This window comes from Peromyscus maniculatus, chromosome 14, assembly GCF_049852395.1.
Source record: "Peromyscus maniculatus bairdii isolate BWxNUB_F1_BW_parent chromosome 14, HU_Pman_BW_mat_3.1, whole genome shotgun sequence".
Lineage (NCBI taxonomy): Eukaryota > Metazoa > Chordata > Mammalia > Rodentia > Cricetidae > Peromyscus > Peromyscus maniculatus.
The window spans coordinates 56536173-56563720 of record NC_134865.1 but is presented as its reverse complement, the minus strand read 5'-3'; the positions used below and the strand labels follow the sequence as shown (position 1 = coordinate 56563720).

The following is a 27548-nucleotide window of genomic DNA, read 5'->3' as shown; positions in this document are numbered from 1 at the left end:
CAGGATATTTTTCTTACATGATGAATTATCTCCACACCTAACTATTGCTTTGCAGATCGGAGGTTAAGACACCTCCAGTGTCCCACAAGAGACAATCTCCAGCATACTGTCATCTGCCTGGGATCCATCCCACATCTCTCTCTTCCCTCTATGCCACTTACACGATACACTTTAAGAGCTGCTTAACTTACGTCTTCTCAAAAATATATCTTGAAAAACTATTTCATTTATTTAGAGGTACCAAATTCAGTCTTCAAGTCTGTACCCTCATAGCCATAAAGCAAAGGGCACTGGGCTAAATCATTAGGGAAAAAAATTTTAAAATCTCAATGGTAGATACTTAGAACTATCGACTACTGCTTTAAAGATTCAAGAGATTATTTTTAAAAAATTTGCATAAGGCAAGGTCCCCAAGAGTTAATGCGGCCACATTACTATCAAAGGAGAGATCATGCCAGGTGCCTTAGTCCCTGGTGGGGATCATGGGGTGTCTGGTTGTACATAGTGACATCCAGGCAGCACACCTAAATCCCAGTTGACCGCGCACACATATCTGGAAGAGACATAACTATAACAGGGGCTAAGGAGACTCCAAGCCAGCCGGTCTCCCTTTCTTCCCCAGTGTCTCCAAGCAGACTTTGGGCTCTAGGTACAGCTGTACGTAACAGGAATGCTTCCCATCACCATACTGCCTTCTGAGCCGGCAGGTGTGTGAGTGTGTGTCGGGGTGGGGTGGGGGGGATGCATTTGTGCTTCTGAGTTATAAGGACATGAACCTTTACAGACTTGAAAGTATACCTTTAACATGCCTGGCCTAAAAAAACCACCAAGCAACTGAGTACAGACAACAGGTCCCTCTGCTCTTAAAAGGACTGGTATGTACATTTTAGGAGACAGGTGATGTGGTCCATAACTGGACAAAACCAGGAGATCGGTAGTTTCCAAAAGTGGGCTGGACTCGAGTCGGTGCTGATGGTGTGAGGGAGGAACACTGATAGGGTTTTAAAGGATGGAAGAGAGAGAGGTGTTTTGTCTTCACAACTCCACCCTCACAAAATCTTTAAAATAGACAATCATACAAACGGATCTATTGTTCTCATAACATTTAAATAAATTAATACAAAGTGTAAAGTACGGCCTCAGCTTTCCTCTTCCTCATCCTCCTTAATTACTGGAGTACCTAAAATGAAAAAGAAAAGATCATTTCTGGTCCCTTTCTTTTCTGTTTTTGGAGACAGGGTCTCTCTATGCAGTCCTGGCTGTTCTGGAACTTGCTATGTAGACCAGGCTGAATTTGAACTCAGAGATCCTCCAATTTCTATCTCGAGAGTGCTGGGTTTTTCTTTTTGTTTTGTTTTGTTTTGTTTTTTGTTTGTTTTGGTTTTTTGAGACAGGGTTTCTCTGTGTAGCTTTGGAGCCTGTCCTGGAACTCACTTGGTAGCCCAGGCTGGCCTCGAACTCACAGAGATCCGCCTGCCTCTGCCTCCAGAGTGCTGGGATTAAAGGTGTGCGCCACCACGCCTGACTTGTTTCCTTCTTAAGGAAAGGCTTTCACCCTCTCTATGCAGCTCAAGAAGAACGAAGACAAACCCAGGGGGCCTCGAGTTCAAGCAAAGGTGAACACAGGATGGCTGACATTATCTTCTGTTTCCTTTGCCCACTTGGCCCTTCTTTATTTCTGCTGGGGATTGAACCCAGGGCCTTCCTTACACATGCTAAGTACATACTCTTGGCCTTCTTCTTTTTAATGTGAAATATTCATGCAAATGCAGTCTAAATTATTTAAAGGGTCACAAGGCTAACTTTACTCCTGTATAGTCTGGGAACTAGAACATTACTAGTATCTTGGGAGCCGATCTGCCTCATGATTACTCCTGCATTGTGTCATTTTATGCCTCGGTATGTGTCTGAGGGGAGAAAGGGACACGTTTAAAGCTCTGGAGCAGACTGATCTAGAGACAGAAAGCAGCAGAGTCTAGGTGATGGGGAGAAGGAATGAGGGGCTGCAAAGAGCACAAGAAACCTTAGTTTATTGAGTTAATCTTTTTGTACGTGTGTGCACATGAGGATGCTGGAGAACAACCTTACGTATGCTTCCTCAGGTGCTGTCCACTGTTGTATGATATTTTGCTTGTGTTCTGACAAATAAAGCTCACCTGGAGATCAGAGGGCCAAGCTAGCCACTAGTTAACAGAGGCCAGGCAGGTGGCACACACCTTTAATCCCAGCACTTGGGAGGAGGAAGCAGGAAGATCAGGAGTTTAAGGCCACTCTGGGCTACACAAGATTGAATCTGTCTAAAAGAGAAACAGAGCCAGGCGGTGGTGGCTCACACCTTTAATCCCAGCACTAGGGAGGTGGAGACAGGATCTTGGCCCATTCAGTCTGAGGATTCGTAGAGATAGGCCCACCCATTCGGTCTAAGGATTCATAGAGGTAAGAAGTCTCTGGTGGCTGCTGCTCTGCTTCTCTGATCTTTCAGTTTTCACCCTGATATCTGACTCTGGGTTTTTATTGTTAAGACTAATTAGGATTTCACTTCAGTCCACCTTGCTTTTAAATATTTTATTTACCTACTTTTTATTTTTATTTTTACATGGCAAGATCCTGTCTTGAAAAAATAAACAAACAAAAGAATGAAACAGAACCCCTAATGTAGACCCTATGGGTTTGTGAACATGAGTATAGTGTCCCTGGAGACCAGAAGACAGTGTCAGATCTCAGAGCTGGAGTTATATGTGTTTGTGGGATGCCTAGCTTGTTTCGTGGGTGCCAGGATCTGAACCCAGCTCTCATGATTATACAGCAGGTACCCTTAACCACTGAGCTACTTTTCTAGCCCTTCTATCTTGTGTGTGTGTGTGTGTGTGTGTGTGTGTATGTAAGAGAGAGAGAGAGAGAGAGAGACACTCTCATTAGCCTGGAGATTGGTGACTAGGAGAGGCTGTCTGGCCAGCAGACCCCAAGAACCCACCTGTCCTCACCTCCCCAGTGCTGGGACCCCAACCCTGCACTAGAGCACTGGCTTTTCCACATGGGCTTTGGGGATCAAACACAATCTTTAGTAAGGATTTATACTCGCCGTATACTTGCCAGGCAAGCACCTGACCAACTGAGCCATCACCCCAGCCCACGTTTATTTTCTTGACAGTGGTGATGATTATGCATGTTGACACTTATCACACTCTGTACCTTGAATATGTCAAGTTCATTATGTCAATTACACCCCAATTAAGTTGTTCCTTGTTTTGGGTATAGAAGTAGCTACTTAAGGGCTGTGTAGGGCTCTAATGCTCACCTCAAGAACAGAGAGCATTTTCTTCCTTAGGAAGCATATCAGAATAACCTGAGCATATTTTTTAAACCCTATACATCTCCTTAACTCTCCTTAGAGATTCTGGAGGGTCCCTCTAGCACAGGGGTTCTCAGCCTTCACAACGCTGCGACCCTTCAATACAGTTCCTCATGTACTGAACTCCAGCTGTAACATTATCATGTTGCTCCTTCATAACTAACCTTGCTACTGTTATGAATCTTATGAATCACAATGTAAATATTTTTGGAGACAGAAGTGTGCCAAAGGGGCCATGCCGCACAGGTTGATGGCCACTGCTCTAGCAGGCTGCAGCCCCACTTGATAACGAATGCTGCAGTTACTTGTTATGGACAAAGGTTTGACTACAGAGCTTGACACAGCAGCTATGAAGAAGGGACGGAGGGTCACAGAGTAGGACCGCAGGGGTGGAGCACGGTGACGCAAGGGAGTGAGGAGAGACAAGTCCTCCAGTCTGAGTATGACTGTGAGTGTGAGCGCACTGATGACACGACTGAGTGTGAGCGCACTGATGACACGACTGAGTGTGAGCACACTGATAACAGGACTGTGAGTGTGAGCGCACTGATAACACGACTGTGAGTGTGAGCGCACTGATAACACGACTGTCAGTGTGAGCGCACTGATGATAACATGGCTGTGTGAGCGTACTGACGACACGACTGTGAGTGTGAGCGCACTGATAACACGACTGTGAGTGTGAATGCACTGATAACACGACTGTCAGTGTGAGCGCACTGATGATAACATGGCTGTGTGAGCGTACTGACGACACGACTGTGAGTGTGAGCGCACTGATAACATGACTGTGAGTGTGAATGCACTGATAACACGACTGTCAGTGTGAGCGCACTGATGATAACATGGCTGTGTGAGCGTACTGACGACACGACTGTGAGTGTGAGCGCACTGATAACACGACTGTGAGTGTGAGCGCACTGATGATAACATGGCTGTGAGTGTGAGCGTACTGACAACATGACTGTGAGTGTGAGCGCACTGATAACACGACTGTGAGTGTGAGCGCACTGATGATAACATGACTGAGTGTGAACGCACTGACGGGATAGCATGGGAACTCATGTAGTCACTGTCACCATCTCTGGGTCCTCTCCTTTCTCCCGTTCAATCAGCTGGGCTAGTCAGCTGTGCGCATGATCGTGTCAGAGACAGAACAGAAAGCAGAGCGAGACCATAGACTCCCTTTTGTCTCTGAAAATCTTTAAAAAGCTGAAAAGAATCTCTTAGTGGAAAGACAGAATAATGTGAAGGAGGAGGGTGATGATTCTTCCCAAACTAGAAAGGTACCTCCCGAGGACAGCGGGAGACACGTTCTGGACCAGGGGAATCTGGCCCTGATTTTTAACACCATGCGGGGGGGGGGGATGAATGCCTGGGATTTATCTAAGGAGAGAATCCATATGATCACATAGACCTCATTCAAAACCAAAGACCGACCGACCAAACAAAAAGGCCGTTTCCACCCCCCGGGTGCACAGCATGGCTGTGGCAGGGAGCAGTCAGGATGAGTCCTACTGAGGTGCTGGGATGGGGCCAACTGATGCTTCTGGGGTGCTTGTTGGGGACCACTGACCTACTGTAACTTGCCCTCATGGCTTGCTCTACAATGATGGCATCATCCAGAGACATATTATGAGTGTCTTACTATAGCTGGGTATGGTGCCTTTAATCTCAGAACTTGTGAGTTTCGGGTCAGCATGGACTACACTGGGAGTTCTAGGCCTGCCTAGACTATATAGTAAGACCCTTTCTCAAAAGACAAACAAAACCCCAACAAACAAAAAAGAACGGCATACTAAATTTCTTGATAGCCCAGCTGAATTGGATTGGAAGGTGGAGTTCAAAGTCAAAATGAATTTATACTGAGATTTTTTTCATATGTTTGAATTTCTGGGTTATTTAAATATAAGATAATTATAATGATATTATTGAATACTGTGCTGGACAATGTTTAACAGATTATTTCTGTTAATCCTCATAACAACACTATAATGTTTGTTATATTAACATGTTATATTAACAACCCTTTAACATGATTACTAATGGTATTATTGTCTCCAGTTTTTATATTACAAATGAACAAGGTTTGATGAAATTAATTAACAATTACAATGTCCCCAAAGCTTAAAAGTGTTAGAGCTGGGACTTGGCCCAGTCTGTCAGGATAGCTACTGATATAGCACGGATCTCAGGGACTGGGAAACTACAGTCTGGGGGGGTAGGGGGGGAAGTAAGGGGGAACAATATCATTCTGATTCAATTGTGAAGGGCAACTATTTGTCACTTTCCACAAAATAATAGTCTTATAACTTGGGAATAAGCCTCGTTTCTTATAAGATTTAAGCCCAGGGTGATCTTGGTACCAGTCTACAATTCCTAAAGCTAGATGTTCTAAAGCTAGATGATCAAATTGCAGGACAGAAATGGCCTTAACAAGGAGAGACAACTTCCCTTTTCCTCAGTTTTGCTCTTTCCCATAATGCTGTGCCAAAATCTCAGGGTTTCTACCCAGGAAAGATTTCCTAGCTAGCCCAGAGCCACTCACCATCCAGCTTTTTCAGCTTCGGGACTCTCTTGGTCGCTTCATCGATCCAGTTACCCTCAGCAGAGTGCTTCTCCTCCAGGGGATTGCCCACGAACACCAGGTCTTCCAGGCATGGCAGTTCCGCCAGCTTCACAAACTCCGCTGCAAACACAAAGAACGCTGTCCACACCGAGAGACGGGGTCACACGCTTACGGTGTTGGAGGCAGCAGTCAGTCACTAACTCCACTTGTGACTGCAGGACAGGGCTTTAAGATGTGAGGAGAAGGGAAACTTGACTATAGAAAGTCATCGTGTGGGGGAATTATGGGATGGGAGGGGAAATGAAGACTTGCTCTTCTACCTTCAATGCTGCTCTAATGTCGGGTGAACAGAGAAGGGCCAGTGTCAACGAGAACAGTAAATATCTGAGGCACTGCGTCAGAGCAGGCTGAGCCAGGCTGCCTTGGTCTCTGAATTCTCGAAGCAACTCATTCAAGTCCTTATTACAGAACTTACAACAGTTTTAGAAACATGATTGTATTGAACATTTCCCTCTCAGCTGTGAACTGAGTGGGTGGAACAATGTTCCCGTTCTACATGGTATACACAGCATGGTGTTAGAACACCCCGAAAGAATAACATGCACATAGAGGCAAGGCAAAGTAGGCATGCAGTCAGCCTTCCACATTTATTCATTGAGATGGCACTCTTCAGCCTTTGGATAATACACTTTTTCATGATCAACAGGGCCAGGACCCATATTCACTGTAAGTCAATGTGTACGTGTGCATGTCTGTGTGGATGTGGAAACCTGAAGTTGGCATTAGGTGTCTACCTCAAATCCTCTTTACTTTATTCTTTCAAGTAGGATCTGTCACTGAACATGAGCTTACTGATTCAGCTTTATTGACTGTTCATCAGTCCCCAAGATCCCCCTGTCTCCACCTCCACACCACCACTTGGATTATATACTTCTTGTATTTTTTTTCCCTTTGGTTTTTCAAGACAGGGTTTCTCTGTGTAATTTTGTGCCTGTCCTGGATCTCGCTCTGTAGATCAGGTTGGCCTCGAACTCACACAGATCCGCCTGCCTTTGCCTCCTGAGTGCTGGGATTAAAGGCATGAGCCACTGCTGCCCGGCATACTTCTTGTATTTAAAGTTTGGGAATTCCTAGAGTTATTCCCAAAGCTGTTTTTCTCTGTGTTTAGAAATAAAGGTCCCTGAGCTGGGCGGTGGTGGCGCACGCCTTTAATCCCAGTACTTGGGAGGCAGAGCCAGGCAGATCTCTGTGAGTTTGAGGCCAGCCTGGGCTACCAAGTGAGTTCCAGGAAAGGCGCAAAGCTATACAGAGAAACCCTGTCTCGAAAAACAAAAAACAAAAAAAGAAAAGAAAAGAAAAAAAGAAATAAAGGTCCCTATTTTATGTATTTTCCTCTAATTGGGTGCTTTCTCTTTCTATTAGTGTGTTGTGAGGCAAGTCTCACTACCTCAAACTCTGTCCTGCCCCAGCCTCCTGAATGTGGGTGGGGGTGCATCACAAGTGTGCCCAGCCCCTGCTGACTGTCTTCTAGAAACAGAAGCCAGGAGACTAGCACAAGTCACGCTCAGCTTACCCCAGTCTTTTACCAAGTTATTAGACATGTAGAGGATCTTCAGTTTCTTCATTACATGGATCCCTTTCAACTTCTCGATAAAATTGTAGGAGATCCACAGTTCTTCTAATGTGTCGCCTACTGCTTCCTGGAAAAGAAAGCATCTGATTCACATTCTTACCTTTAACTCTTGGTGCCTGTCTCTTTCCTTACAAACATATGAGAGGAATTTTCTTTCTTTCTTTCTTTCTTTCTTTCTTTCTTTCTTTCTTTCTTTTTTTTTTTTTTTTTTTTTTTTTTGGTTTTTCAAGACAGGATTTCTTTGGGTAGCTTTGGTGCCTGTCCTGGATCTCGCTCTGTAGACCAGGCTGGCCTTGAACTCAGAGATCCGCCTGGCTCTGCCTCCCGAGTGCTGGGATTAAAGGCATGTCCACCACCGCCTGGCTATGAGATGGCTTTTAAAGAGATCTGAGACTTGTCTACTTGTTGAAGAGCTGACACTTTGTGGAAGTTCTAGTTCATGATGGGAATGAAACAGAACATTCCCTCCCCTTATTAAGTGGATCTGAACTCTGTTCTCCAACTGTTCCCAAGCATTTAAGAATAGCTACTGAGATCACCAAGAGGAGAAGTAATGGCACTGTCCTGTCATTTTTATTGAATAGCAGTTTCAAATTACTTTCTTACAGGTGTTAATATTTGGTCCTGAGAGAACTTAAAAGTAGACACACCAACTTAGCTTATTTGTATTATATGAGGCTCTATCTAAGATCTCACTTACATTAAGTATCAGAACTTGCTCTAAAATGCAGGTTTTCCCCAACATTCACTCGAGGGAAAAATGAATGATTAAAACACGAGGAGACCTTTATATTCCCCGAGCGCCTGTGTCCAGAACACAGCACGACCACTTGCCGTCTGTGTCCTATCCAGCCCTCTCATTGCCACCCGATTCGGTCCACACTGTCGTTGTGTGAGTGTCTTGTTCCTACAGCTGCCTACCTCGTTCTTTGCAACAAGGTCTCTCACTGGCTGGGGGGGTCACCAATGTGGCTGGGCTGTCTGGCCAGCAAGCCCGGGGACCCCACCTCCACTTCCCCAGCTCTGGGATTATAGTCACATACTATCGTTCTTTTTAAGTGGGTTCTGAGGGTCGAACACAACAAGTTATGCTTGTGGAGCAAACGCCCGACCAACGGAGCTATCTCTTCAACCTCACCTTATCATTTTGACATCTAAAAATCAGTTTTAAATGCTTGGTCTTTCTATTATAGCATAAAAGTTGTATTATACTGCCTCTTTTTTTTTTTTTTTTTTTTTTTTTTTTTAGACAGGATTCTCTGTAGCTTTAAAGCCTGTCCTGGAACTTACTCTGTAGACCAGGCTGATCTTGAACTCACAGAGATCCACCTATCTCTGCCTCCCGAATGCTGGGATTAAAGGCATGACAGGAGGATCTATGTGAGTTCAAGGCCAACCTGGGCTACAGAGTGAGTTCCAGGAAAGGCGCAAAGCTATACAGAGAAACCCTGTCTTCAAAAACAAAAAAACAAAACAAAAAAAACAACAACAAAAAAAAAAAAATTAAAGGCATGAGCCACTGACACCTGGTTCATACTGCCTCTTAAATGTTAGACAATCACCATTTGCACAGAGGTTTTTCAGTAGACATTAGACAATGCAATGATCTTTTCCTTTAAACAAAGTACCGGGCAGGGCTCACTCTGTTCCTGCTGTGTGTCTCCCTCGCCCCTTACAACTTACATGCACTTAAATGGTAACGTCTGGTGGGCCCACGTCTAACTCCAGGTAATTGTCCCTTAAAAAACTATGGACAGAGTAAGACCCTTAATGCATTTTCCATATTGTTAAACCAGGGAGGAAAGGTGAGAACAGGGTAGCCTGAGCTAACTCTGCCATCTCAGCCCCCATACCTCATCTCAGTGTTAACTTTCTAAGTAGAAAGAAAAGGAAAACCTTAATCAGTCTATCTCGGCACGCCTCTATCAGGAAATTGGAACTTAACTAAGTTTTCTAAACTAATATTCTGACATCTTTTCCCAAAGGATCTAATTACAATATCACACGTTACTTTTAGAGCAAAAGAATTAGTCTTCAGATAATTTAAATTTCATTCTATATAATTTTCCTGCCTTGGATCCCGGTCTTTATCATGTCTCCATGAAGTGTGATGAGGTAGTAGAAAAACACACATAAATACTGAGAAGACTTAGGCCTCAGTTGAGTCGTTGCTCAGAGTGGAGCATGGGCTTTGCAGGTATCGGGTCTGGGTTCACTCCTCGGTGTCACACTCTGAGTACTGACATAGGACAATAAGGGCCTCCCTTGTGAATAGTGTGTTAGAGGTTGTACGAGTGGGAAGGTTTTATTTATTGGCTGTTGTTCTAATTTTGGACCATATAGTGACAGATCCTTGTTGCTTGATTAGTATAAAGAAGTCAGATAATATAACATTGCTTAATAAGATTTTAGAATGTATGATTGCTAAATACTTAGGACTGTTTGTAACTGATTACTCAGGTACATAAAATAAATAGTCCCATCCCTACCAGGCAGCTCTTACACATACAAGCTAAGAGTTCCACCACTGAGTTACAGCCCCACCTAAAACAAACAGCCCTTTATATCTCATATACCATCGCTTATGGAAGAAAAGCTACCCCATTCATTGCAGCAATGAAAACTATAAATTCCCAGGAATACATTCTTGCTCAAGAAATGTATTAGGTCTTATAGGAATGGAAACTTCTATAACTTTGTTGAAGAAGAGCAACAAAATGAACAAGTCTTCCTGTACGAAAGACGCCACTGCTGTGAGGCCGTCAGTTCTTTTCAGTCAGTCTGTGTAGTCAATGCGTTTCTATTACGGTTTCCACAGGGATTGATGCTCACGAATGTGACAATGTGATTCTCAAACTTCCCCAGAGTAAACACTCAGGAAAAGCCATGAATGTTTTGCAAAGGAGAGAGGGCCTGTCCTAGTAGGATCACAAATAACAAAAAGCTAAAGAAGGAGGAGGCACCAGATAGGCAGTGAGAATCTATGAGGAACTCACTCACACATACAAGAGTTTGGTGGGCAGCATTTCCAAACAGCGGAAGGGGGCTTGAGAAACAACTCCTTTTTTTTTTTTTTATGTGTTTTGCCTGCATGTGTGCCTGTGCACCATGAGCATGCAGTACCTGCAGCAGACAGAAGAGGGCACCAAATACCTGAAACTAAAGTTACAGACTGTTGGGAGCTGACATGCGGGAATGGGAATCCAACCTGGGTCCTCTGCCAGAGCAGCCAGTGCTTTTAACCACCAAGCTGTCTCTCCAGCCCCTAAAGAGACTTCTTTATAAATGGCTAGTCATTTAGAGAAACAGAAAGAAATAATGTCTGATCCTTAGATACACATAAAATTAAACTCTAGATAGATTAGACATGTAAACTTTGTGTATTTGGTGTGTGTGTGTGTGTGTGTGTGTGTGTGTGTGTGTGTGTAGAGGGCAGAGGTCAAAGTTGAGTGTCTTTCTCTATTAGTCTCCACCTAATGCTTTGAACAGGGTCCCTCACTAAACCTAGAGCTCAGCAATAAGCGAGGCTGGCTATTGAGCCCTCAGAATCCTCCCGCCTCTGCTCCCAGTGCTCAGATTACCAGTGTGCCCTGTGCCTGCCTTCTTTACACGCTAGGGATCCAGACTCGGGTCCCGCTGCTTACACAGCAAGCACTTTACTCACTACACTGTCTCCTGAGCTTTAGTATAAACTTTTAAATGCTGCAGACAGGTGCGATGTTGCAGGTCTGTGCTCCCGGCATTTGGGAGGCTAAGGCAGGAGGACTGATGTAAGTTCAAAGCCAACTTAAGTTACAAAGGCCTTGTCTCAGTTTGCTTCATTGTAGTTGTTAACACCTAATGCACAGTGAGCTCAATGATAGCAAGGACTGTTTCATTTTTATTTTTTTCTGGTTTTTCAAGACAGTGTTTCTCTGTGTAACCCTGGCTGTCCTAGAGCTCTCTCTGTAGATCAGGCTGGCCTCAAACTCAGAGATCCACCTGCCTCTGCTTCTCAAGTGTTGGGATTAAAGGTGTGGGTCACCACACCTGGCTCGCAAAGTCTGTTTTCAATTCTGCCACGTATATCTCGTGCTTAGACCAGTTCCTGACTTAAAGCAGGTATTCACGGGTTAGAGGGGCAGCTTGGTGGTTAAAAGTGCTTGCTCTCTAACCCCGAGGAGCAGTTTGGATCCCAGCACCTACAAAGTAAGCCAGGCATCCCTCCAAATGCCCCGCTCTGAGGGCAACAGGGGCAGAAGGATCCTTGAGTCTTGCTGGCTTCTCGTCCAGCTAAATCCAGACTCTAGCTTAGGAAGAGACTTTGTCTCACCGGATACAGGTGGAGGGCAGTGCTCATCTACCTGAGATGGCTCATCCAATAAACCATTTCCTGCTAAGTCTGAGGACCTGAGTGCAATCCCTGAGCCCCACATGGTGGAAGGAAGAAGTGACTATTGGAAGTTGTTCTCTGACTTCCCCATGTATAACTTCACACACACACACACACACACACACACACACACACACACTCACACTCACACACACACACACACACACACACACGCTGGTGAGATGACTCAGTAAGTGAAAGGGTTTACTGCCAACCCTGATAAACTGAGTTCAATCCCCAGTACCCACATTTTGGAAGAAGAGAACTGAGTCTCAAACACTCTCCTCTGACCTCCATAAGATTGCCATGGCGCACACACACACACCACACACACACACACCACACACACACACACACACACACACACACACACACACACACACACACACACAAACAAACAGAAACGTAGGCATCCGGGAAACATGTCAAATGGATTTGTTGAATAGATCACATGAAAAAGATTTTTTCATATGAAATTTTAAAAGGAGACACCGAGCTGGTGAGACAGCTCAGGGCATCACCATGATTTCTGCCAAGAATGGTGATTCAAGTTCAAGGCCCAGGACCCACACGTGGAAGGGGAGAGCCCCTCCAGTTGTCTTCCGACCCCCACATTCATGCCACGACACAGCACACACACACACACACACACACACACACACACACACACGAAATAAATAAGTATAATTCAAAAATAAACGAAGAAAAAGATACACAACACAGCATGTATAGCACAACTTCACTTTACAGACTCATCAAGGATTGAAAAAACAAGCCAAATTTGAGCAGTTTGTAGCTGTCAATTTGTTGATACTTGTCATACTTGGTTTTAGAATTGTAAAGTTTCTCCACTATAAAAACATTATTTTTATAAGAAAGTGTATGCTTTTTAAAAAGTAAAACAATAACCTACCAGTCCATTGAGGTTCTTGATGTTGTTTCTTCCTAAGGACAAAATCCTCAAGTTTTCTGTCGTGAAAAGAGGCATTTTATTTATGAGAAATATACACACAACTGTCCCAAGTCTAGCAGAACGATGCTCTAAGAACTTCACAGACTAAAGATCTGTACACAGCCAGTTAAAAAGGCTCTCCCACAGAAGAGGCAGTGAGCAGGCAAGGTGCAGCAGAGGCTTGCTGCTAAGCTTAATGAGCTGAGCTCATTTCTCTCAGGACCCACACTGGAGCAGACCCCCCGCCCCAAGCCACTCCTTCCATCTCCACACGCCTGCAGGTTACTCCAATTACAGAGAAACCAAGGAGGGAAAACCTGAAATAGCCCAAATTATTAACGAGTCAGCAAAAATGGAAAGAAAGGCACCATTTCAGACACCAGCCTAGTGATAGTTAACACTTCCCCTGAACTCAGCGGCAGTGAGGGGTGGGGTGCAGAGTGGATGGGACAGACCTATGGCTAGGATATGAGACACCCCCTAAAAGACTCATGTGTTAAAGGCTTGGTTCCCAACGCAACAGTGTTCAGAAATGGAACTTAGGGGAACTGACTGGGTTATGATGGCTTTGATCTTATTAACAGATTAATTCCTTGATGGACCCATAATACAAGGCATCAGTGGGAGGTGGGGGAACAGGAAGTGGGGACCGAGGGGAGAAGCAGGACAATGCGGTATACCCTGGGAAGACATGCCTTGTTCCTGGCCCCTTCCTCTCTCTCTTCTAGGAAGCATGACCAACTTTCCTCTGCCGTGACATCCTGCCATGGCGTCCACCCTGTTTTGAGCCCAAAGCAACAGTTTAGATGAGCTTAACTGAAAACTCTGAGCTCTTAGCCCAAGTCAGGCCTCTTGGTATTCACCATCTTGGTATTCACCATCTTGGTATTCACCATGGGGTAAGGAGCCTGCCTGACACGAGGACAGGAAGGTTTCCAAGCTGCAGAGCTTCCTCTGAGGGGCTCCAAAGAACAGAACATGTTCTCAACTATCATTGCTGCTGATCTTTACTGGGGGGCGGGGGTTAGTGTTGGAGATTGAACCCAGGTCTTATGTATGCCAGGCTAGCATTCCACCATGGAAGTTCACCACCAGCCTCCTTCCATTTTGAAGCAAGGTCTCACTCTGTAGCCCAGGCTGGCAGAGAATTCATTATATCATTAGGTAGCTTAGGCTGGCCTTGAACTTGCAGTGATCATTCTGCCTGAGCCCCCCAGTACTGAGATTACAGGCAAGAGCCACTATGCCAGCTTCAGTCATTCCCCTGTTCTTGAGACAAGGTCCTGCAAAGGTTGTTCAGGCTGGCCTCAAACTCAAAACTCCTTCCTCAGCCTCCCAAATAGCTCAAATTATATATGTACACTATCCTACCCAGCTTTAGTCATCATTTTATATGTACCACATACGATTCTATCCTTCATTATCTCTTAACTCACTGATCTTTACATTAACTGCATTAGTAGGTAAACATTATTAAAATCTAAGGTAAATTATTATATTCTCAAGGTAATGATCATGATGGTGAAGATCTGGGAAGTCCTAGAGAGGAGGTGGCATTCTTAATCCTGACCTTAATTTCTTACAGGGTTTTTCTTGGGAGAGGATGAGGCTGTCCACAATGAGGAGCAGTTTCTAAGCAGAGGTACAAAAAAGAATGGTATGGCCAGGCATGGTGGTGCACACTTTTAATCCCAGCACTCAGGAAGCAGAGGCAGGTGGATCTCTGTGAGTTTGAGGCCAGCTGGATCTACAGGAATGAATTCCAGGCCAGCCAGGGCTACATAGTGAGACCTTGTCTCAAACAACAAAAACAAACAAACAAAAATCAAACAAAAAAAACCCCAACAAACAAGCCAAAAACCCCAAAGGATGTTATGTTTATGTTTGAAAGTGACTAGGGTGGCACAGGCTTTGAAATGACTCTGACACATTAGGCACTAAATCTCTGTTAGGCAAAGATGAATGATTAGAAGGTCTCTGATCTGGGAGAATGTATTTTCAGAATGGGAACTCTGGCGTCAATAAGGACAGTTCACTGAAGAACAGAAAGACAGAAACGATGACTTCGGATGCTGTTGCAAGAGTCACAGGTCGTGCTTTTCAGACCACACAGGCATGAGCCTTTAATAGGTCATGAAATCACTTTAGTGTGTCGTGGGCTGAGTGGATAGTTCAGTCTAGCATGAAGACCTGAGTCTGGGTCCCAAAACCCATGAAAAGAGCTGGTGTGGTGTGCACTTGTAATCCCAGATCCAGTGAGGGGAAGACGGGCAGATCCTGGGGCAGGCTGGCTAGCCTAGCCTATTTGGCTAGCTCCGGCCAGTAAAGAAAGCCTCTTTCACAGCAAGGTAGATGGCTTTTGAAGAATAACACCCGATGGCGGCCTCTGACCAACACACACACATACGGACACCCACTCAAAACACACACAGATATACAAATGTAGTGTGTTATGGCTAACATTCAAAAAAGACATCAAGTTCTAAAATTCACACTAGAACTTACGCTACAAGGGCATATGCTGTTTTCAAACTACCCCAGTTTACGTGTGTACATTTGCTTTGTATATTTATAGGAAAGTATAGTAAGTTCAAATGTATTTTTTTTTTCCTGCAAGACTTAAGGGGGAGCTACTGAGGCTCCACATTAAAGGTTCCGCTTTACGGAAAGGAGCAATCGTCTGAGAGGACCTTCACAGAAGAGAGTGAACAGGGTTCAGTGGTGGACTTGGAACAGGACTTGGTGGAGAAGGGAGTGCCACAGACTACATAACAGCTCCCCCAAAGATACCCACATGCCAATCCCTGGAGCCTGAGACTGTTACTGTGTATGGCAGAAAAGTCCTTTGTAGATGTGTCCAAAGATATTGTGATAGAGCCAGTACTTGGAAGGCAGAGGCAGGCAGAGCTCTGTGAGTTCGAGGCCAGCCTGGTCTACATAGTGGGTTCCAGGGCAGCCAGGGCTACATAGGAAGACTCTGTCTTGGAAAACAAAAACAAAAGCAAATAAACAAACAAAAAAGAAAGAAAGAAAAAGAAAGGAAAGATCTTGAGATAGGGGATCATTCTTACTATCTAGTGTGCCAAAGTGTCCATGTGTCCTGATGGGAGGGAGGCAGGGACGTAACATGGACAGAACAGAAGGTACTTTGACCACAAAAGCAGAAATTGGCATCATGCAGTCAGAAGCCAAGGAATGTGGCAGTCACCACAAAACGGAACAAGCAAGAGAAAGATTCTTCCTAAAAGCCTCACAGGGAGGCTTGGTTTTTGGCTCAGTGAAACTCATTTCGTATTTGTAACTTCTAAAACGGTGAGAGCGCACACTCTGTCATTCAAGTCACCCAGCTGCTGTAGCCATTGGAAACTGAGGAAGTGAGAAGCGGAGGAGGCAGGGAGGGCGGAGGCACCGCTCCCAAGGGTAAGGAGCTTAGAGGGCCCGGGACAGTGGGAACTTACAGTTAAAATACAAGTTCAAGACCCAGACAAACCTGAACAAAAACACACACAACAGGCAATCTGGCTGTCTCAGTCATCTCAACCTGAACTCTATAGAAATATCCATCCCTCATTTTCTTTGGATAACCAAACTCGAGACATGGTTACATCTCATCTCCGTCATCTGACATGGACTGTGGTTAAAACAGGTGCCAGCATCTGGAATGACACATGTCTCTGGAATGTTTGCTCCAATAACTAGGAACCCAAGAGCCATCTGTTCCCGTGGATTACTTACTCAAGCCGTTCAGGTTGGCAATTTTTTCAATGCAGTTTGTAGACAAGGAAAGCTTCCTTTAAAAGAATAAAGAAAAACTTTAATCAATTTGAAAAACCTAAGTGTCAGAAATTATTTCTCAATAGCAATAGCCCATGGAAGATTTTTAATTCATGTTTCTTTTTGTACTGAATTCATTTTCCCCCTTCACTCATAGAATTTATTCTTTAATCTTGAAATCTCCCCCCCACCATTGATTATAAAAGTTAACACATATTCATTATAGAGAATTAAAAACAAACTTTTTAAGGGCATTTGGTGTTATCAAATGTTTAGTACATGTATTCTTTGATTGAATATTTCACAGTCTTCCGAGATGTTTTTATTGCATTTTATGAATGAAATTGAGGTGCAAAGCCATTAAGCAATTTCCCCAATATTATACAGTTACAAAGTGGTAGGGCCAAAATTAGAACCCTAGAACATGTATGTATCTTACCCTCATGATTTGACTTGAAGAGGAATTATTCATTTTTAATCTGCTTGAAAAAGCAAAGGCAATTACTATATAAATACTTGGCGAGTAAAGGACCAGCACTGCATGCTGTCTACTCACTCACCCACTCCTGAGCACTCCCAGTGCCAAAAGGAACGCCTTGAAATCTAAGGCTATGGCTGGGAAGGAATTCTTTAATTTCTCTTTAGGCAGCCTGTCCAAAAGATGTCCGTGAAAACTATGAACACCCTGGCTCTTTCTAAGTGGTTTCTGAGGTGCTTTGTGTAGCTCACAGGCCTCAAACACATTGCCTTTCAGATAGTTTTATGATAAAAACATGTTTGATTACTTTGAAGTCATAGTTGAAGCAAAACAATTTTTGCTCTATGCCTTCATCACAAGGAACAAGTTGCACTTGGTAAGTAAACAAGTTTGCTTTTCCTTTTGATCCAAAGATATCAGTCTAATAGGTTTGCAGATATGTGTCCAAGAACGGTCCAATTTGCTTACTGTAAATAGGATGCTACGGTTTCGTTAGGAGACCTTCTGCTTCTGTGAAATTGAGATTGAGTTAATCTCCTACAGAAAGGGCAAGTGAAGGGATCGCAATTAGATAAACACAGAGTAAAGGAGCCCCAGAAACTCTAGAGTATTCTACAGCCCTGACGAGACGCAAGCAAGTATGAAAATATGGGTATGATGTAACAGGGTATAACTTCCAAGTTAGCCACAGAACCCTGCTAAAAACTGTACGGAATGTTTAGAAAATAAATGAAAAGAATTAGTATCAACCGGATATTTAAAGTCCTGGGAAATAAGACTACAAAATGAGTATAATTTGATCCCAATTAGAATTTTTGTTTGTTTTTATGAGACAGGATCTCATTATCTGACCCTGTACTAATGATCCTCCTGCCTCAGCTTTCTAGGGGCTGAGGTTACAGGCAAACACCACCATGCCCAGCCTAGTTAGAATTAGTCCCAAAGTGCTAATACTAGTTCCACAATGTATTGCAATTTAGGTTGATATTAATTCCTTTTTTCATATTTATTGTATTTTCTAGGTATTTTGAAGTTCTTTTTAAAAAAGAGGCATCTCTTAGGCATCTAGTAAATAAACATGACTGATTTGGGTTGGTAACTTTAGAAGAGAAAGCAGCAGACTGTTCAATTTTGTTTTATCATTTTATTGCCATACGGAAGTGGAACTCAAGGCCTTGCACCTGCAAGAGCTGGGCAAGGCCTCTTCTAGTGAGTCTGATGACCTCCGGCCCACTTTTTACCATTTGTGTGTGTGGCGTGTACACGTGTACACACAGGTAGAGGCCTAATGTTGAGGAATTGTGCTTCTGAATCACCAGCCATCATTCTTCCGCCTATTCATTGAGGCACGGGCTCTCAGTCAAACTCAGAGCTGGCTGATATGGCAAGCTTGCTCTGGAGACTCCTTGTTTCTGCCTTTCAAGGTGAATTAGCCAGCACTGATGTGTGTTCTGGAGATCTGAAACTAGTTATCAGTGTTTTGAATTAGCCAGCACTGATGTGTGTTCTGGAGATCTGAATCCAGTTATCAGTGTTTTGAATTAGCCAGCACTGATGTGTGTTCTGGAGATCTGAACACAGTTATCGGTGTTTGGCAAGTACTTTAACCAGCCCTTTTAATTTTTATTTTTTATTTTGAGAGTCTTGTAAGTTTCCCAGGTTAACTCTGAATACCATCCCCTGCTTAGGAAGTGGTCTGCATAACAAAGCCGGAAGTTACTGTGTTACTTAGCTTCTCTCAAAAGACTAGGTAACTTCTAGCTACGAAGACTGTATAAAAACTGTAGAGGAAAAAAGTGCTGTACTGTTCAGTATCACTCTATCAATAATCTCATAAACCAATCATTTTTCACATTTGGTTTTGTCAGGGGAGAAACTACAGCAAACAACAACAAAGGCCACAGAAAACAAACAGGTTTGTGTACGAAAAGGAAGGAAAACTTAACAATAATAGGAGGGGGAGAGAGGGGAACTTACTCGCAGTTACCAAGTGTGGATAGAGATGCATCCATCTTCTCTATTGGGGGGATCTGGGCATACAGCTTTATCTCTTTGGCCTCAGATGGCCTCTGACCAGTCTTCTCTTCCTATGGACAAAATTAATTTGGTACAAAATGATCCTTGGTTATAATGTGGAACAAAAGAGGTTAGAATTTCACAAGGCCTTTCAATGTTTGTTTCAAAATAATGATTATGCTTTACTAACTCAGATTATTATTCACCACTTCCTCACTGGCATTTGTCCTTGTCGGCCTTAATAGCCATGTTTCTCCATACCTGGGCCAGAAAGCTCTTAAGTCCTCACAATGAAAATGAGCAGAAAAGAACTCCTATTTGCAATAGTTGAAGTTCTTGAAGAGACTTTCAAATAACAGCTGAGCAGTGGTGGCGCACGCCTTTGATCCCAGTACTCGGGATCCCCAGCACCTTCCTGGCTTCATTCCTTTAACCCCTGGAGTTGGGCTTCGGGGATGTGAACTCAGGTCCTTGTGCGTGCCTGCAGCAAACACTACCAGCTAAGCGATCGCCCCAGCCTCCCTGTGCTTACTGTCATCACATTTATAGGTCAGGGCATAGGAAAGTGACACCTAGTAGGTCTTCAGTCAGTGTTGGGTTATTTGTGCCAACATAATGGGCCTAGAGGACTCCTTAGTGCAAAAGGCCCAGAAGGACAAATATTTCATGTTTCCACTTGTGCACGGAGGGTAAAGGCGTTGATCTTATCTTTTAGAAGTCAGGAGGAGAATAATGGTTACCCCAGGCCGGGAAGACAAAGATGGGAGGAGGAGGCTGGGGTACTCTCTGCACAGAGATTATGATATCTGTGTATTTCAGATGAGATTGGGTGCAATCAGGGTGGTCTCAAAATGTCACATTGTATTCCATACACCTGTACAATCATTGTACGTCAATTAAGACTTTTAAATGTTAAACAGAGAATGGTGGGTTAATCAGTGAAAGAATATGCTTAACACCTTCAAAGATCTTAAAGTCAAAGGCCATTGGCCATAATGTAACTAGAACTAGAATCTATGAACTAAAAGCAAATGAAGCCAAAACAAAATAATTTTCTAGAATGCAATTTAAGGAAGATCAAATCTGAGTCTAGTCTATACTCTTTCTTTCTTTAACAAATTTTATGAAATACTTAACCCAGCAAAAGTGTGTGTGTGTGTGTGTGCGTGTGCGTGCGTGCGTGCGTGCGTGCGTGCGTGTGTGTGTGTGTGTGTGTGTGTGTGTGTGTGTTCATGTGTGTTGGCATGCATCTATGATTGTGCCTGTGAAAGCCAGAGATTGATGCTGGGTGTCCAGCACTCTTATTTATTTGTTTATATACTGATTTATAGTTTTGTTTTGTTTTGTTTTTTTTGAGGCAGGGTCTTCTGTATCCCAGGCTGACCATGAACACATGTAGTCATGTATGGCGTTGAACTTTTGATCCTCCTGCCTCGTCTCCTGAGTGCAGAGATTATAGGCACGCACTACTGTGCACCGTTTTATGTGGTGCTGGGGATCAAACCCAGGGCTCTGTGTGTACTAGCAGAGTATTCTGCTTTACCAGTTGAATTTCATCCCCAGCATCTACCTTCATTTGTAAGACAGTGTCTCCCACTGAACCTAGAGCTCACAGATGCAGCTAGACTGGCTGGTAATCTTTAGGAATCCTCCCGTCTCTACCTCCTCAGCACCCGAGTGCTACTTACTGCACCTGGTCTTTTGTGTGAGGGCGGGGATCTGAACTCAGGGCCTTGTACTCGCTTGTGCAGTAAACACTTAACAACTGAGCCACATCCCCAGCCCCAAGAACGACTCTATAAAATGCAGTTAGAATAAAAATACAGGGAACAAAGAGATGGCTCAGCGGTTAAGAGCACTGACTGCTCTTCCAGAGGACGTGGGTTCAATTCCCAGCCCCAACATGGCAGCTCACAACTGTCTGTGACTCTAGTTCCAGGGGACCTGACACCTCACACAGACATATATGCAGGTAAAGCATATATGAACATTAAATAAAAACAGAGAAAAAAAAAGAATAAATACAGAAACTTACAGGCACTAACATACAAATTCAAGTATTTCATGATTCTACTCACTTTTTCCCAGATACCTAGACTACTGTCTATTTTCCCAGATACCTAGGCTACTGGAAGATTTTTATTCCGAGTCTAGCTATAGAGCAGGAGAGATGCCTGGTTCATTGGTGAAAACAGTAACTCGGAAGTTAGGTGTGCACGCCATAGTAGAGCACTTGCCCAGCATGTAAAACGCTGGTTCCATCTACCCCCAGCACCACATGCACAAAAAAATCCCCAAGGAGATCATTTGTCCAATTTTCCCCAGTGGTGATGATGCTCAGCAGAACTGTAATATATCACAAGCAGGGTATTGTTATTTACAAAACCCATCACTTTACTCAGATCTCCCCAGTCGGCCTGGTATAGTTGGTATATATGAGTGTGCGTATATTTACATTGCATGCTAACGCCTATACAATTTCATTACTTGTGTAGGCTCAGGCATCCACCACTACAGACAAGATAGCTAAACCCAAATCAAAAGAATCTCTTGTGCTGAATGGTCAGATGTAAACACCAGCTCAACCTTTTCCTTGGGTTTCTGAAAGGAGGAGAAAGCCATCTACTCACCCATCTGGACAGGGCTTCTTTGATTGTGGTTGCTTTTGCCTTAAAGAGAGGAAAGGGGGAGGAAGAAGAAACAGAGACTTCTTTACGCTGCCATTTGCTGATTCATTTTCATGCAATAATTACCGGCCTCGGCTTCTTCTACCATTAAAGCATTCACTTCTTTCTCTGAAACGCTAAGATAGAAGATGGGTAATCTCCCAAGAGCCAAGTGATGTCTTTATTTTCTCTCAGAGTAAATACAGAAATTATGGTGTGATATCCAAACATTTCACTCCAACTTAGTTTATAAAAAATATACAGCTTTCATACTTAATATTAAAATAAATCTTGTTTCTCTGATTCTATATTTTTTATATCTTAACATTGAAAAGCAAATGCATATTCTAATTAGGAACAATTTACAGTAGCTGTGGCAAGATAGCTGTGGTAAAATTTTAGAAAAATATTAATTTTATTTAATATGCATATATTCCTTTTTCATGTCTGCAAAAGATAACCTGGCCAAAAAAACCGTTATTTCTAAATATATGTAAAAGAGCCATTAATAAAGAGCTCTATTAGCAGTACAAGGGGGCTGGAGAGGACTCTCAGTGGTTAAGAGCACTTACTGCTCTTCCAGAGAACCTGAGTTTGGCTACCAGCATCCATGCAAAGCAGTCCACAACCATCTGTAACTCCAGTTCTAGGTCATCTGTATTTCTGGCCACCCATACACACACACACACACACACACACACACACACACACACACACAACATAATAAAAATTAATCTTAAAAATTAAATACAAAGCCAGGCAGTGGTGGTGGTGGTGGTGGTGGTGGTGGTGGTGGTGGTGGTGGTAGTGGTGCATACACACCTTTAATCCCAGCACTCAGGAGCAGAGCCAGGCGGATCTCTGTGAGTTCGAGGCCAGCCTGGTCTACAGAGTGAGCTCCAGGACAGGCACCAAAACTACACAGAGAAACCCTGTTTCGAAAAACAAAAACAAAACAAAACAAAAAAAAAAAATGGGAAAAAAATTAAATACAAATAAAAGTTCTAAATGACAGGAAAGTACCTGGTATAATTTAATTCCAATTTGTTTTTCTTTCATAACAGAACATAAAATGTTTCATCTTATAAGAAATAGCATCTTTGATTCATTATAATATATTTTAAAAATTTGAGTGAACAAAAAAGACGACGTCCTGTTGTAGAATATTAGTTAAAGATTTGTTACATTGGTTTATATTGTGAAACATCTGTTTAATGATGCAAAGACATGCTGCATTCCTTTATGTTCCATTTCTCTAATTTTGTGAAGCTCTGTTACTTTGCCTGCCTAAAACACCTGATTGGTCTAATAAAGAGCTGAATGGCCAATAGCAAGGCAAGAGAGAGAAATTAGGTGGGGCTGCCAGGCAGAGAGAATAAGTAGGTGAAAAAGAGGAAGAAGAGGGAGGAGAGAGAAAAGGAGGAGAGGAGGATGTCAGTGGCGAGCCAGCTAGCTACACAGCCAGCCACAGAGTAAGAAGGAAAGAAATATATATAGAATAAGGAAAGGTAAAAAGCCCAGAGGCAAAACACAGTTAGAGATAATTTAAATTAGAAAAACAAAAACAAAAAACAAGAAGAAAGAAGAAGAAGAAGAAGAAGAAGAAGAAGAAGAAGAAGAAGAAGAAGAAGAAGAAGAAGAAGAAGAAAAGCTGACTAAAAACAAGCCAAGTTAAGTAAGGCCAGATATTCATAAGTAAGCATAAGTCTCCATGTATTTATTTGGGAGCTCGGTGGTGGGCCCCCAAAGAGTTTTAAAAAAACCAAACAATTACAATGTCCTTTATGAATTACTGTTTGAGCTCATTTTTTAAAAAAGAGGAACCATAAACAACAGCAAAAAAAGAAAAAAAAACTTAAGCTATTACTATATCTAGAAAGTAGAACATTGTACTAATAGCTCTTGCATCAAAAAAGTATCTTATAAGTTCAAAAAGAAAAAAATAAAAAGCTGAGGTGTGCCTCAGTGGTTAGAATGCTTCCCAGCATTTACAAAGTCAATCCCCAGTGTCCAGTGGAGGGACAGGAAGGGGAAGTCAACATTTGATAAGAAACCTCTATCTTCATGTGTATTGCCAGAAAATATGGAATAAGAAAGAAATGAGCTAAGCATTCAGCACACTTTCAAAAGCTATCAGCGCAAACTCAAAAGAAGGCAGAAAGAAAAAAAAGGAGTCAAACCCAGAGAAGACTAATAACACTAAACGTGGCTCTTGAATCTCTCGCAAGCTTGACTGGGCAAAAGGAAAGACACACAAATTAAAAAATAATAGAAGTAGGGTTGGGGATTTAGCTCAGTGGTAGAGCGCTTGCCTAGCAAGCGCAAGGCCCTGGGTTCGATCCTCACCTCCAGAAAGAAAAAAAATAGAAGTAGTAATAACTACACACTACAGATATTCTAAAATAAAAATATTTAGGAGCAAAATATGGCAATAGCTTTAAGACCTGAACAAGATATGTATTCCTAGAAAAATAGGGTCCCAAGTATCAAAAACTTTGAGCAGACTACAAGATTTAAAACATTCAAATGCTGATCAGAGATTTAGCCTGTTCTCTTCTCCCAAAGCTCCAAGGCCACACAGTTTACAAGTGAGTCCTAATGACCTCGTGAGAACAGACATGCTTTGTTTACAAGTTGTTTCCAAACCTAGAAAATGTGGGAAAGCTTCACATTCAGGAGGCTATTTTAAACTGGTGTCAGAGCCACATCACAATGCCCTCTTTATTTTCAAATACAGATTTGATTCTGGAGACATCAGCCAATGTATAATGACCGTGATTAAGAATAGTTTATCGGGCTGGGCGGTAGTGGCACACACCTTTAATCCCAGCAATGGGGGTTTTGGGGGGGCAGAGTAAGGAGGATCTCCATGAGTTCAAGGTCAGTCTGGTCTACAGAACAAGTTTCAGGACAGCCAGGGCTACACAGAGAAACTGTCTCAGGACCTCCTCCCCACCAAAAAAAGTTTATCCCAACAACACAAGGAGCAAAACAGGCCCATATCTAAGTGTCAATCATTGACTGATGGATTAAGGGGGGGAGCACGTTCATTTGAGTAAGTGCGGGAAAACATAAATTTCTACACTGGACATTAAAAGCTGTCAGTTGAGAGTTAAAAGGAAATCGCTACTTGATAAAAGCCAAAAAAAGCCTGAAACAATACCATACCTGGGGGAATTCCTTCAGTTGAACAACTGCTCATTGCGTGTCTACCACGAGACAAGCATTCTACTATGCTGTGCTTTTCCTCCTGAGTCCTGAGATGACAGGCGTGACCATCACACCGGCTTTCTATTTGATTTTGACCTATCAGTGAACAAAACAGATTCCTGCCTTTCTAGAACTTACATTTATTAAAAGAAGTAGATATAGATATATGTATGTAAAATATGCACATTCATATGTATAAAGCTGATATATGTAACCATAGGTATACCATATGTATATATAAAATAAATAAATAAAAAAGATAAGATAAGCTAAGTAAGTAATGTACTAGAAGGTAAAAGTCATTTTTAAAAAACTAGGATACTAAGATTAGTAAATGGTATCAGGTTATATGCATATATGTGTAGAGGACATTTATTTAAATAAGATAAAGAGCCAGGTGGCGGCGGCGGCGGCGGCGGCGGCGCAGGCCTTTAATCCCAGCCAACTCAGGACACAAGCAGGTGAATCTCTGTGAGTTCAAGGCCAGCCTGGTCTACAGAGTGAATTCTAGGGAAGGCCCCAAAGCTACACAGAAAAACTCTGTCTCAAAACAACAACAACAACAAAAACAAAACAAAAAACCCAAAAAGATGGTCAATATAGACTAACTTGGACAGTAACGTTAAAACTTTCTCTTGTTTGGTTTTTGCCCTTGATCCTAAGACTCAGTAGGCCGAGGATCAAAAGTTTGAGACCAGCCAAGGATACCATAACAAATTCAAGACAAACCTAAGCTACCCAAAAAGACCTTGTCTTCAAAAACAGAAAATAAGTGATGCCATCAATTACCTAAAAATATATTTTGGTAATATTAAATGTGAACAAAAATTATGCCCATGTTGAAACATGGCACTTCTGATTTTTCAGAAAGGTCAGAACCCTGAGTTTGTTTTAACGTGTGTGTGTGTGTGTGTGTGTGTGTGTACATGCACACATGAGCAACAGTGTGTGTAGGTCAGTGGACAGCTTTTGAGAACTGGTTCTCATTCTCTAAATTGTGGGTCCCAGGGTATGAGGGCACATATTTAAAAAAAATTCAAGTACTATGTGGGCCTGCATTCCTGAAGGGACCAGGCTTACCAGTAAGCAGTCAATATGGGGGAGTACATGACTTCGTGATTTTAACGCACTGGGCTTAATTTCTGTGCATGTAGCACAGGAAATATACACACACACACACACACACACACACACACACACACACACACACAACTGCTAGTTATACTGTTTCATTATTTTCTTTTCTTGTGCAGTGTTAGAGACACATGCTAGGAAAGCGCTCTACTAATTCCACCGGCGAGGTACATTCCCTCCCCCAACCCTCAATGTATTTATCTCAGACTGAAGATGACCTTAAACTTTTGACTCTTCTTCCTCTACCTTCTGAGTCCTGGAATAACAGACATGTGCCACTCTGCCTGATATTTGTTGATAATCTGCTGGGGATTGAATATGTAGCTTCATGCATGCTAGGCAAACCCTCTTAACAACGGAGTTGCATCCTCAGAATTCATCCTTTATCAACATCTCCACTCGGCAAGGCAACCTCATACTTCTCTAAAATAGTTTTGGCTGGGCTGGATCTGAAGTCGTTTTCAAACGAATAGTTTGAAATACCGAGTACGCAGGCAAAAGAGTGCGCGTTTTTTTTCCCATGTTGACAAGCATCTGTACTTAAAACCGTGGCTTCCGGACAACTCCGCAGAGGCCACTGGTAGACTGCAAACCTAAACCAGCAGCGCGTTTCTCAAAGCGTGGCGAGTGCTCCCCAGTTTCAGAATTACTTGAGGTGCATGGTCGAAACATTCCTGGACCCCGTCATATTTAAAAACCGTTGACCTGCCTTCCATCCAAGCTCACACTTACTCCTATTGGAACTGGAGAAAACACTGGCCTAACAGATCCACCAGAGAGAGGTTTCACAGCGTCCCCTCACCCCAGGACTACTCACAGCCAGCGAGGGCAAGCGGGCACAGGTTACTAAGGCTGGCGCAGCCGGAGCCCTCGGTAACCAGCACCCCCGTCCCTCCATCGCGCCAGGGGGGCGAGGAGAGTTAAAATCACGGTTAACGCTTAGAGATCTCTCTACCGGAGCCCCCATCCCATCACCTTCCCCGCTCCGATCCGCTTTTCCGCGAATCTCCAGCTGTCTTTCCTTTTCTTCTGTCAAGAGTCCCCCTCAGCTTAACCCAACTTCCTGTCAGCCTCCGGCCTCCCTCTCCGCAGACCACCCCCTTGCCCCAGCTGCTCCGGCCTCGGGCCTGCGGCTCCACGGGGCCAGCATCCCCTTTCCCCTCCCACCCGCGCGGTGCCAGCGCCCCGCCACCCTCCGCTCCCCACGGTCACCCCCTTTCTCCTCTCCCCATCTCCTCTCGGGTTTGGCTGCGAGGCCTGGAGGGGACTCACCATTCCGGCGGTTGCTACCGTCACTGCTCTGGTTGCTAGGGCCCGCCGGGGTCAGTGCGCAGGCGCAGCTCTGGAGCTCTCCGTCTGGGCGGCGCTGGCAGCGGTCCTTTCTCTCCGCCC

General features: G+C 43.4%; 1 protein-coding gene across 4 annotated transcripts; it reads right to left on the bottom strand.

Annotated features, from left to right (window-relative positions):
• Positions 1-1088: 1088 nt before the first annotated feature.
• On the bottom strand, positions 1089-27548 carry Dnal1 (dynein axonemal light chain 1). 4 transcript variants are annotated; one of them, XM_076551053.1, is made up of 8 exons: positions 27429-27548; positions 21777-21815; positions 19108-19217; positions 16614-16669; positions 12840-12895; positions 7495-7621; positions 5901-6041; positions 1089-1180 (listed from the first exon to the last, which is right to left on the bottom strand). In XM_076551053.1, the coding sequence occupies exons 1-8, from the start codon at positions 27429-27431 to the stop codon at positions 1140-1142; spliced, it is 573 nt and encodes a 190-aa protein (XP_076407168.1). In that variant the 5' UTR covers positions 27432-27548; the 3' UTR covers positions 1089-1139. The 4 variants fall into 4 exon arrangements, with proteins under 4 accessions (XP_076407168.1, XP_076407167.1, XP_076407166.1 ...); XM_076551052.1 differs by lacking the exon at positions 27429-27548 and adding an exon at positions 27112-27138; XM_076551051.1 differs by lacking the exon at positions 27429-27548 and adding an exon at positions 26974-27125.